Source organism: Crotalus tigris, unplaced genomic scaffold (genome assembly GCF_016545835.1).
Source record: "Crotalus tigris isolate CLP2741 ecotype Arizona unplaced genomic scaffold, ASM1654583v1 scf7180000024362.2655971311:6658466, whole genome shotgun sequence".
Taxonomy (NCBI): Eukaryota; Metazoa; Chordata; class Lepidosauria; order Squamata; family Viperidae; genus Crotalus; species Crotalus tigris.
In genome coordinates this window covers 2,824,512-2,836,407 of record NW_024100530.1, presented here as the reverse complement: position 1 = coordinate 2,836,407, position 11,896 = coordinate 2,824,512, and the positions used below count along the sequence as shown (strand labels likewise).

At 42.6% G+C, this 11,896-nt stretch overlaps 1 protein-coding gene across 2 annotated transcripts in view; it reads left to right on the top strand.

Moving 5' to 3' along the window:
* Positions 1-11,896, top strand: part of RANBP10 (RAN binding protein 10) — a 40,484-nt gene that overhangs the window by 366 nt on the left and 28,222 nt on the right. For both annotated transcript variants that reach the window (XM_039327446.1, XM_039327445.1), the window contains exons 2-3: positions 1,428-1,539; positions 9,963-10,015. In XM_039327446.1, coding sequence (XP_039183380.1) covers positions 1,428-1,539; positions 9,963-10,015 — 165 coding nt within the window. The remainder of the gene's footprint in view (positions 1-1,427; positions 1,540-9,962; positions 10,016-11,896) is intronic.

Sequence of the window (11,896 nt, the reverse complement as noted above, 5' to 3'; positions counted from 1 at the left end):
GTGGGGGAGGCCCGGTGGCCGCCTGGGGGGACTGAGGGGCCGAGGGGCGGGCAGGGGAGCCTTCCTCCGGCGGAGGGGCGCCCCCCTCAGAAGGGGCGAGGGGCTGTGGGCAGGATTGGGCAGCCCGGATTTCAGGGGGGTCCCGCCTGGGAGGAGGCCTGGCTCCCCGCTGGGGAGGTAGGGCAGAGTTCCCAGGCTTAGGGGCTTCTTTGGGGGGAGGCAGAGAGAGAGAGCCTTTGCCCGGCTCCTTATGGCTGCCAGCGGGGGCTGTCGGGCTTTGCCCCAGGACAGGGAGCGGCTTTGGGGGCTGGTAGAGCAGCCTTTTGGCTTGTCCCCTGGGGTGGGATGGGTGGGTGGGGGTTACCCCAACGCAAGGGGTTCTTCTCCCCCTCGGCAGCTTGAAAGCGTCTGGACTTCAGAACCCCTGCATTTTGGCTGGGGCAGTCCTGGGATTTGAAGTCTCCTAGGGCAGGGGTCCTCAACCTTGGCCACTTGAAGACTTGCAGACTTCAACTCCCAGAATTCCTCAGCCAGCAAAGCTGGCTGAGGAATTCTGGGAGTTGAAGTCCGCAAGTCTTAAAATGGCCAAGGTTGAGGACCCCTGCTGAGGGCACAGGAGAGAGCAACAGAAACACACTGCTGTTATTCTTGGGTGGTCCCAGAGAGAGAGAGAGAGAGAGAGAGAGAGAGAGAGAGACCCACAGCCCCATCCTTTGAAGTGAAGGGTGTTGTTCGTTGCGAAGTCGTGTCCGACTCATCGCGACCCCATGGACAACGTTCCTCCAGGTCTTCCTGTCCTCTACCATCTTCTGGAGTCCATTTAAGCTCACTCCTCCTGCTTCAGGGACTCCATCCAGCCACCTCCTGCTCTGTCGTGCCCTTCTTCTCTTGCCCTCAACCTTTTCCAGCATTAGGTTCTTCTACAGGGAGTCCTTGCTTCTCATTAGGTGGCCAAAGTACTTGAGTTTCAACTTCAGGATCTGGCCTTCTAAAGAGAAGTTAGGGTTGATCTCCTCTAGGACAGACCGGTTTGATCGCCTTGCAGTCCAGGGGACTCGCAAAGTAAAGGATACTTTGGGCAATATTTCTCAACCTCAACAAGTTGAAGATGGCTAAAACCATCAGCCGAGGTTGAGAAAGGCTGCCCCAACGCTGTATACTTTCACCCTGAAGGATGGGCTGTGAGTCTCTGGGACAGTACCAGAAGAAGATCAGCTATGCATCTCCAATGCCATGTCTTGCTTGCTAATGTGTTGGAGCACCTGTTGTTTTATCTGTAAGGGACTGTATTTGGTTGTGGGCTTCCTTGTGGCTTGGCTGGCTGGCTCTTGAAAACCTTTGCTGCATGATTGTTTTTACTGAAGAATTAAAGACCCATCTCCTGCCTGTTTCCTCCTTCCCCTTCCCCTTATGTTTGTTTAAAACAGGACATGGGAAAAATCACAAGGATGCTGCTTCTGTCAGGGCTACCCACCCCATCCCTGCAGCCTGTGGAATTTATTATTTTGAAGTGAAGATAGTTAGTAAAGGAAGAGATGGGTAAGTATGTGGCTTAGTGTATTCTTTTAAGTGTCTTTGTTGTCTTTGAGGAGAGTTGGAGCTGACTTTACCACCTGTACTTACCTTTGGTAGGAACGTGAAATGTGGCTTTGGTGTATGATTCATGTCCTTGTAGTAGGGCATTGCACCAGCAGCATTTCAAAACAAGGAACTGAGATCATTTTGGGGGGTTTGGATTCTGGTTCATTGAGGAGGATGAAGCTATGAATCAAGTTCAACACCAGTTCAGATTTTTAAAAACTGGTTTGACTTCCTGCTATCAAATACCAAACCAGTGATATAAACTGAGATGAGACATGATGATTATGCCTCTTTCCTTATTGGTGGTTCTAGGTAATTACACCATGTTTACGTCTTAAAATTCCTATGTGGCCTTTTGCTGTATTAGATGTGAAATCCAATAATGTATAACAATTGCTGAAAAGAAGGTAGTGGAAATCCATTCCTATAGCTGTTTTAACTAAAATTATTTCCTGGCTACAAAATTGTTTTACATATTCCTACATGCTGGCCAGATTGATCACAGAAACATCCTTAGTGCTGGTTCACAGCTTGAATTGGAAATGAGTTTCCCCTCCCCCCCCCAATAGTTAGCAACAACTAGTGAAGTAAAATCCACAGGGATTCCTTTCCTTGCTATATAAAATGATGTATTAAGGGATGGGCACACTTATGCTTGGTAATTCTCTGACATGAGATAATTGATATAGACAGTAGGCAACATTGAGCTGACTGAATTGCTGATTCAAAAAAAAAATTAGGTATTTTTGCGTAAGATATTTTTCAGTATGGTATTTCTAGTTGCATAAGATATTTTTCAGTATGGTATTTCTAGTTGCATAAGATATTTTTCAGTATGGTATTTCTAGTTGTAGATCTAATTATATTATTCTGGCATAGTCTAGTTATCTTTATTACTACTATTTTACAGTAAGTTTTGAGCTAATGGCTAATACAGGTAATCCTCGACTTGTAACAGTTCAAAGTTACAATGGCACTGAAAAAAGTGACATGACTGTTTTTCACAGTTACGGCCTTTGCCGCATCCCCGTGATTATGTGATCAAAATTCAGATGCTTGGCAACTGACTCATGTTTATGATGGTTGCAGTGTCCCAAGATCATGTGATCCCCTTTGGCAACCTTCTGACAAGCAAAGTCAACCAGGTTACTAACTCATCTACCAGGTTACTAACTTATCAACTGCCGTGATTCACTTAACAACTGTGGCAAAACAGGTTGTAAAATGGGCAAGACTCACTCAACAAATGTCTCACTTAACAGAAGTTTTGGACTCAGTGGTGGTTGTAAGTCGAGGACTACCTGTAGTCTGGAAATTTGACAGGCTATCTTTCTGTTGGGAACACTGATATAAAACAAGAGGGTTTTGATTTTCAAATGTACTACGCTGATAAAAAGCTTGACTGCTAAGCCAAGGCAAACCATGCTTCAAGCAGATCTTGATCTGCCAGAAATTATAGAATGACAGACTGTCGATCAGTTTGGGAAAATGGGGAAAAGCATGTTCACAATCTGAATTAAACCGAATTGTCTTGCTTTAAATAATTTGGGTAATGCTAATGATGAGATCACATATATGGCCAGCAAGATACTGTAAATCACAAGGGTGGGGAGACCAGAAACATGTTTCCTCACTCGAGTGCACAGCAGTATTTTTATGTGCATCTTTGCCTCGGTTATTACAGTGAGAAATTGGATTGATAACTCTTGGGTATCTACTTATATAAAGCATTGCTAAATTGCAACAGAAGCTTTAAGAAACCATATAGTTTCAATTGTTTGGCATTTGGAGAAGAAATAGAAACAGCGATGGTCATTTAGATTTGTTTTTTATCACCTTTGTTATGTCTGGAAGGAGTTGCTTTTAATTGCCTTGATACTGTGTTTCATAAGCTTGTGTAAAGCTTAGCCCAAATCCAGTTTTTCTGTATCTTTTGTTTGATGTAGAGACGTATTTCAATATTGCTTCTAAATGTAACCTTTGTACTAAGGTTATAGTTTTGCTAAAATCAGGCTGTGGGAAGCTGAGGGCACATTGACACATGTCAGGATGCTTCAGTTGGCTTCAGCCACTATCTTCATGACATATTATTTATTTACGTGAATTGACCCTCTAGCACCTGGACATAGAGGAAGCTTTTACTTTAAATAATAGGATGAATGTAGTTTTTTTAAAGTATTTATGGTGCCCAGAATGGATTTGCAGTTAAAACACAGATTGGAATGAGGAATCCATTGTGTTTCCAGCAAATATCACTCAGCTTTGAGTATGGCGCTTTCCCTTAATTAAAGAGCTTGGGCTGGTTAATTTTGATGGATGTATAGAACCGCTAGATAAGTTTGGAAATTCAAAACTAATGATAGCAGTTGTTCTAAATCAGCAGCAGTACTTCTGTGCTGTTAGTGCTGCCGGAGGGGGCATATTTAATTCATTATGCACTTCCTAAAATGGTTCTAAGGAATTATCATTTAACTAGGTTAATACATTCCCTTAAGGGCCCGTGATTGCTGTGCCGTTGGGTTTATGACCCACGGTGATGTGAAAATTGTTCTACTAAGCAGTTTTAAATTGAAATCTTGTACGTATCAGAAAATAGATGCATCATACTGGTAGTTCAATGGTCAGGAATGATGTAATGGTGAGATCAGAAAACATTGAGAAATATTTGTGCTAGATTTATGTGTGGCTTTCTTCCCCAGTCTCAAAGTAGCTTATATAGGAATGCTTACAATAACACATTTTTGAGGTAGATTAGGTTGAGAAAGGGCAACTGACCCAAAGTCATCCACACCATGGCTGTGGATGGATTTGAACCTGGGTCTCTACTCCAGTGTTTCTTAGCCTTAACAACTTTAAGAAGTGTGGACTTCAATTCCCATAGTTCTGGCTGGGGAATAGAATATGAAGTCCATGCACTTGCCAAGGTTGAGGAACACTGCTCTAGTCATAGACCATACTTTAAATACTAATCCCATTTGCTAATCAGTCAATTTGCCCCAGGTGCCTGATGGGACCACTAGGTTTCCGAAGAGCACTAGAGGTATTTCCTGAGGATTAGAATTGAATCTGAGCAGCCCCTTTCTGCTCATCAATCCAGGGAAGTCCTTGATGATAAGCAAAAACAGCCAATTACCAGTATTTCTTTGCTGTTATCTCATTGTCTGATTGTCACCAGGTATCCCTTTGAGGGAAGGATAGACTAGAACAGGGGTAAGCACCCTTGGCTCTTTTATGACTCGTGGACTTCAACTCCCAGAATTCCTGAGCCAGCCAGAATTCTGGGAGTTGAAGTCCACGAGTCATAAAAGAGCCAAGGTTGCCTACCCCTGGACTAGAACATTATAGGGCCCTTTGAGAATTTTTGATAAGAAAAGATAAGATTACTCAAATTTGCTCAGAACTGATGCCAGCAAGGCAAGTTCTGTAGAGACGATTGAATCTCTTATCTCTCAGCTTTATCTGGGTTGAGTTTGGACCAGTTTCTGTTTGGGTGTGACCGGGTATGTATGACATCAGCTCAACAACTTGTAGCCTGGATCCTTTCTCTTCCTGGTTGGTGACAATCTCTAGAGACGTGACAGAAGACTGGGCTGGAGCAGGGGTGTCAAACTGCCGGCCCGCGGGCCGGATACATCATAGCGAAACTGCGCCCACCCCATTGCCAACAATGGCAAAAAAGTCAAGATACGTCTCGACATATCACCTGACGTTGCGAGTTTGACACCTCTGGGCTAGAGCAATGGTAAATAACATCCTTAAATGAGGGGATAGTACCATCTGCCTAAAGAAGGCAATATTGTGCTTTCTCAAACCATCAGCTGACACTGCAGTTAGACGGTTATCTCCAGCCTCCCCCATTGGGTGAAGGCTGTAAAGAAGATGGTTGAGTTGGAGCTGGAAGAAAATGAACAAGTGAGCACCAGCTGGATCCTTGGTGTGGGACCAAGACTACATTGGTTAGGCTCATGGATGACCTTTAAGTCGATCAAGATGGAGGAAGCATGATCCTCCTGGCTTTGCTTATCAAGTTAGTGGCTTTCCATGCCAACAGCCATGGTATCCTGGAGTGTTTCTGAGGATTGGAGACAGAGGGCTATTATTATGATAGTTCTCCTTCTGAAGAGAAATTCCTAATGGTATCAGGAGGAGGGGAGAAGTTATACCATACGCCACTGGCTTATGGGATGCCATAGGGTTTGATGTTCTCCCCATTCCTTTTCAACATCTATAAGAAACTGCTAAGGATGTGATCCAGGGTCCCAGGAGCCGATATCGTTAGTATCCTAATGATGCCCAGTTTAATCACCTACGTGAACATCTGATCACACAGGTGATTCTGATAAGATCAGGTGCAAGAGGCTCCCTCCAGTCCTTCCACTCAGGATCAATCGCCTGGAACAGGGGTGTCAAACTTGCAATGTCACGTGACGTGTCGCAATGTATTGCGACTTTTTCCCCATTGCCGGCAATGGGGTGGGTGCGGTTTCGTCATGACGCATCTGGCCCATGGGCCAGCAGTTTGACACCCCTGACCTGGAATCTTAGGTAAACCTTTTCAATGGCTTCTCTTTTCTTTCTAACAATATTCCCCTGAGATCCATATGGGTCTCAGTTTAGATCCCCTGAGATCCATATGGGTCGCAGTTTAAGTGGTCTTCCAGCAGACTTTGAGAGAGATGTGTTATGAAGTGCTCTGCCTTGAAATTCAGTCTGTTTGAATTGAATTTGTTACCTGGCATAGAATAATGAATTGTTTCTTCTGTCATTTTAGTGTATATTTTAACCTTACATCATAGGTGCATACGCCGCACAGAGTCTGTTACGATTAAAGTGGCATGCAAGGCTAGTAAAATGAGATAATAAAAGGTAGCAATTATTTGTGTGATTGACAAATGAAACTTGCGTTTATTCGTGATTCTGATGCTGCTTATTTCTAGCCCTCTGCATGAACACTTGGATTCATTCAGGGTATTCTAAAGTCCCATTAGGGTTTATCATAAACGAGAGCTAATGTAGAAAAAGGAATTAGTGCACTATTTATGCTTATTCTTTCAGTAATCAGAAACTATATCAGTCTTTTGGCAATGAACGGCTGTCTTAATCTTAAAATGGTCTGTTTGTTTGTCCTTCAAAATGATAAGTTACTAGTGCCAGATAACATTTAGGACAAATAAAAGCCAACAAATTTTTGGCACAAAGCAGGAGCCAAAAGGTGTCATAAAGAAGGCAAGAAAAATGAACAGTGAGCGGAAAAAGAGAGAGCAAAGAAAGAATATAGAAAGAGCTTCCCGAAAAAGGCTTATCAGTTCTGTCTGAATATGTTTCTAAGGGTTTCTGGAAGGCTGAATTGCGTGTACATCTTCATTAACACAGCATGCTTTGTGAGCTAGAAAGAAACATCTGGCCGCTTTATTGAGCCAACTCATTAAATTTAATATGATTTTTAAAACAGCCACCTCTATTTTTCTGCCTTCTGAGGGAGCCTGTATAGCAGGGGTGTCAAACTCAATTTCATTGAGGGCCGCATCAGCATTGCAGTTGCCCTCGGGGGCTTTGTGTGTGCGGCCAGGGTGGGTGTGGCCTGCTGGGTGGGCATGGCCAGCTCTACATCGTTCACATCAATGGTGCCTGTGGGTGCCTGGGCAGGAGTGGGACAGATCTGAGGGTCTCTGGCAGAAGGGGGTGGGACCGGGGCAAGTGTCAAGGCATGGTCCACTGGAGGAGCCTCGTTGTTCCTCTCAGGCCATGGAGGGCCTGGATGGTTGTGCAGGCTGCCTGGAGCCCTGGGCAGCAGAGGTCAAAAGCCCAACCTGGCCCTCGAGCACCCGCGGCACCAAGCCCAGCCCCACTTTCCCAAGGGGGCGCCCAGCTGCACTTATCTCTTCCTCAAGGCTGCTACTGCTGTGACTGCTGTCCTTGGCCAGGTTGCTCATGATGGGTACCAGGGCAAAGTCAGAGGGAGACTGAATGAGTTTCAGCATAGAGGGCCACCACAAAATTGTACATTGGCTCCTGGCTGGCTGGCCTGGGCCAGGGCCAAGGCAGCGGGGGCCGTTCACTCACTGTTTCCAGGATGGCGTGGCGGGTCACATGAAACTACTTGTGGGCCACATCCACCCCCGGGCCTTGTGTTTGACATGTCTGCTGTATAGAGACAGACTACTCTAAGGAGTAAAAGAGAGGTCATGCACTTTTACATGCTTTTCTAAACATGTACCTCTAGTTAATATTCTTGCAAGTGGTGTGATGGCCTTGATAATCTCCCTTTCCCCTCTGCAATTGTGGTAGTATAGCACAGCTTTGTTGGTAGATTGCTTGATTCAGAGCCTTGAAACCTGATTATAACAATAGCAGACTTTCACTACATGGATTATGATTTCACATTATGAGAGCTACTGTCCTACAGAATGAAGGTTGCTAACACACTGTACAATCAACAACGTGAATTATCTGTCTGAACTATGCCATCTCCGGCATACAGTGTTTATAAACATTTTAGAAACAGTCACACGAGTTATTCAGAGTTACAAAATCTGCTGCTCAAGGGCTTGTTTATAGAATAATGTGGCATATGTGCTGTTTCTGATAGAGGAGAAGGTTGAATACCAATTGAAAAACATTTTATTTTTTTATATTAAGTGAGCAATGCTTTTTTTTTTTCTCCTGTCATAGGAACCACCGTTTTGGCAGGCTTCTAATGAGCTGCACGTGAGCAGAAAGTGTGAAATAAGTGTTCATTTCACATCCACAGCAGCTTTGGAAATGAATGCGTTCTGGTGTTGGCAGTTTATAATTGGGCTTTGTGGTATAAAGATATGTTTCTGAAAAATGAACGTTCATATCTTTATGTTAGGGCAGTACAAAACCTCACGCATCTCCGGAATACCAATAATTGAATAATTCATTATGCTGACATACTAGTGAGAGACATAGGAAGACATGAAAATAATGCAGATCGAATAGCTATGATTTTAGAAATTATGGGTGACTTCTATTTTGGGGAATAAAAAAAAAATCTTGGGGTTTGTTGGTTTAAGAACATACCACTTCAGTGCTATTTTCCACCCATCATCATCAAGATTCTACCAGAATTTGTAGTGTACGATTAGAGCTCTAATGAGTCAGTGTTTCTGAATGTATTATTTGTAATAATAATAATTAAGTTCCTATGCAGCTTAGCTCTTTTAGTTTAGCCTGTTTGTCCTACGAAGCAGTTGCATAATCTACACCTTTACAGCCAGTCCATCTGAACTGGGACCCTCCAGACAGATGGATGAACTTTGATTTCCAGAATTCCTCAAATAGACAGTTGCTGAGCATTCTGGGAGTTCAAGTCAATACATCTGGAGAGTACATAGGTTGGATTAGGCACCATACAGAGAAAAGCTTGGAAATAGGTGAGCTGAAGAACGGGATCTGTTCATTTAGCACTATCCTTAACCTCTTGTCTTGCTATCTGGGGCCCCTGAGCGTTGTAATTCAGCAACATCAGGGCATTCTGTGCACCCAAGAAGACAGGATTTGCCAGACGGGCATTGTTCTGAGACAGAACAGAATAATTAAATTGGCGATTAGATCGTCTTTGGAAAAACCTGTTTGTTCTGAATGAGGAGTTTACCTTCAGCGTGCCAGCAAATAAATGCTTCTGAAGCCTAGTGAACAGAAACCTCCAAACTTAATAAGGTCAAGAAAAATTCCAATTGAATATATTTCCTTCATATTCAGTTAACATGAAAGGCTTTACAATTTGTAAACATTCAAAATTGCCTGACTCTTGTAAAGCAGTTGTAAAGAGGAACTGCTTCTGCCAATAGAAGATAACTCCTTTGAATTATCTCTAATAGATAATATATTCTACTTAGTCACTGAAGGAGGAAATATTTCACGTGCAGCTGATGATGCAGTGTGTGCACACTATGCTATATCAAGAGTTGTTCCTTTTCCTGCATGTTAATTCTGGTTTGGGGCAAAGAAGCAGACTTGTAATAAAGACAAATAGGCTTAAACTACTTTGCATCTCCAAACTTTGCATCTGAAAAATTCTTAAGCATTATTTTACAGTTGTTGACCAAAATCATTTTGCTATTTTCTGGTACGTTTTAGTGAGGCATAGTATATTTGTATCAGAGATAATAAGCTTTCCTCTGAAGGGAAATGTTTAAGCATACAAAGAGGGCTTGATTACAAGCAACTATTGTTATCCTTGTTAGATGGATATTTGGTGAATAACTTGAGAAAGAATTCGATGACAGTCTTCACTGAACGACAACTTTAACTTCTTCCCACATGGGCTCTATTTCTAGTAGGGGAAAAGGCCTGGTTGTTACCTTGTTTGGAAATGCTCTCATTTGCTGAACTAATAAATTTTTGTTTGTTTGAAGGTACATGGGAATAGGACTCTCTGCCCAAGGTGTCAACATGAACAGACTTCCTGGTGAGTCACTGCTAACAACTATTTGTGTTTGCTCCTGAGCTGTTGACTGGATTTCTACAATCCAGAAAGAAAAGAAAAAAACCTACCCCTGGAATCCATGGGCAGACTTTTTTGGGGAGAACATTGCTTGAATTGCAAAAATAGGAGGAATCTATATTTCCATATACCGTATTTTCCAGTGTATAAGGCGACCCGGCGTATAGGACGACCCCCGACTTCGACGCCGATTTCCATGCCTAGAAAGTCATCTTATACGCCGGAAACTACCGTTACTTGCGGCGTATAAGATGACTTGACGTATAAGACGATCCCCCGACTTCGACGCCAATTTCCACACCTTAGAAAGTCGTCTTATACGCCGGAAAATACGGTAGTTGAAATACAATTTAATAATTGGTTTAATGTAACAAATTGTATTAAAAGGCATAACAATGAATTTGGCATCAGGACTCGATATCAAAGTATTTCAGTCTCCCAGGAACTCTTTAGGAGACCTCAAAGTGATTACTTAAAAAGCAACCTCAAGTGAAAAATTCTTGAAATCTTATATATCAAAAGATTGAAGGCAGTCTCAGGCAAAAACAGCAGGTTTCGGACACATTACAATCGATAATTGATGGGAATTCGTAATGTCTTACATGTTAATCCGCATAACCAACCTGTCTTCTTCCTTTGCCCACCCTCCACCCCAATTTAAATCCTCTCTTAAGTCTAGCCCTGTGTTTTTCAACCTTGGCAGATATGTGGACTTCACCTCCCAAAACTCCCCTGCCAGCCATGGGGAATTCTGGGGATTGAAGTCCGCACATCTTCAAGCAAACCTGAGGAAAAACTGGTCTAGTCACACTCTGTGCATCTGATGAAATCAGCTACAGTTTATGAAAGCTTATGCTTTAATATCACTCATTAGTTGGAAAAAGATGCCCTAGTACTTTTTTTTTTTTTTTTTGCCATCAAGGATAAACACAGCTTTCCTATAATCACTTGAACCAAAGCTTTGTTTCTGTGGCTAGATATGATTTGACCGTCCTATATTTGTAAAGTTATTACTTTGCCGCCCGCGTGGCTCTGGGAGTTTGTTCCAAAAATAGGTGAAGCTGAATGTGCCAAGCAGCTCAATTTTTTTCTTTTTCTTGACTTCCATCATCTGTTCTTCAATCTTTTGTTTCTGTGCTTTCCCCTCCCCCAGCATTGCTGTTTTCATTTCTGCACATTCAGCTTTGAATTTCTTATTGCTAAATGTAAAGATTTCTTTTTTGTGATTTTATACCTTTTTTAGATGGGGCAAAACCGGATAACCCTTTGTTCAGAATCTTAGTTTATAATTCTTTTTTTTGTGGGCCGCAGTGGATGAGGTAATAATGCAAAGTGGGCAGGGGGGGTATGTGACAGCTGAGAGGTTCCAGTTTTTATTGGGTTGTGGGGAATAGGAGAATTTTTAAAGTGATAAAACTTTCTTGAAGTTATAGATTGTGCATGGACGGTTATAATGAAACGTGGTCATTCTTTCCTAAAGCTGGTATTGTAAAAGCTTGTAAGCGTGTTAATATAATGATGACACTTTTATATATATGTAGATTGCATTATTTTTCTTTTCCTATTTTTTGTTTTTATTTAAATACATGCAGTTTGCAAATAAAATGACTAGATCTGGCTTTCAAAAAACCTGGACCAATGGCTGTTTGCAGCTATCTAGAGATTTTCTGGATTTTTGCAAAGTCCAGACAGTCACTAGATGGCTGCAAATAGTCCGGATTTAGGTCTTTTTAGCCCTAAAAAGGGCTAATAGTTTTCAGGCTCTAGGCCAGGGGTGTCAAACTCACAACATCATGTGACGTGTCGCGACGTATCGTGACTTTTTTGCCATTGCCAGCAATGGGG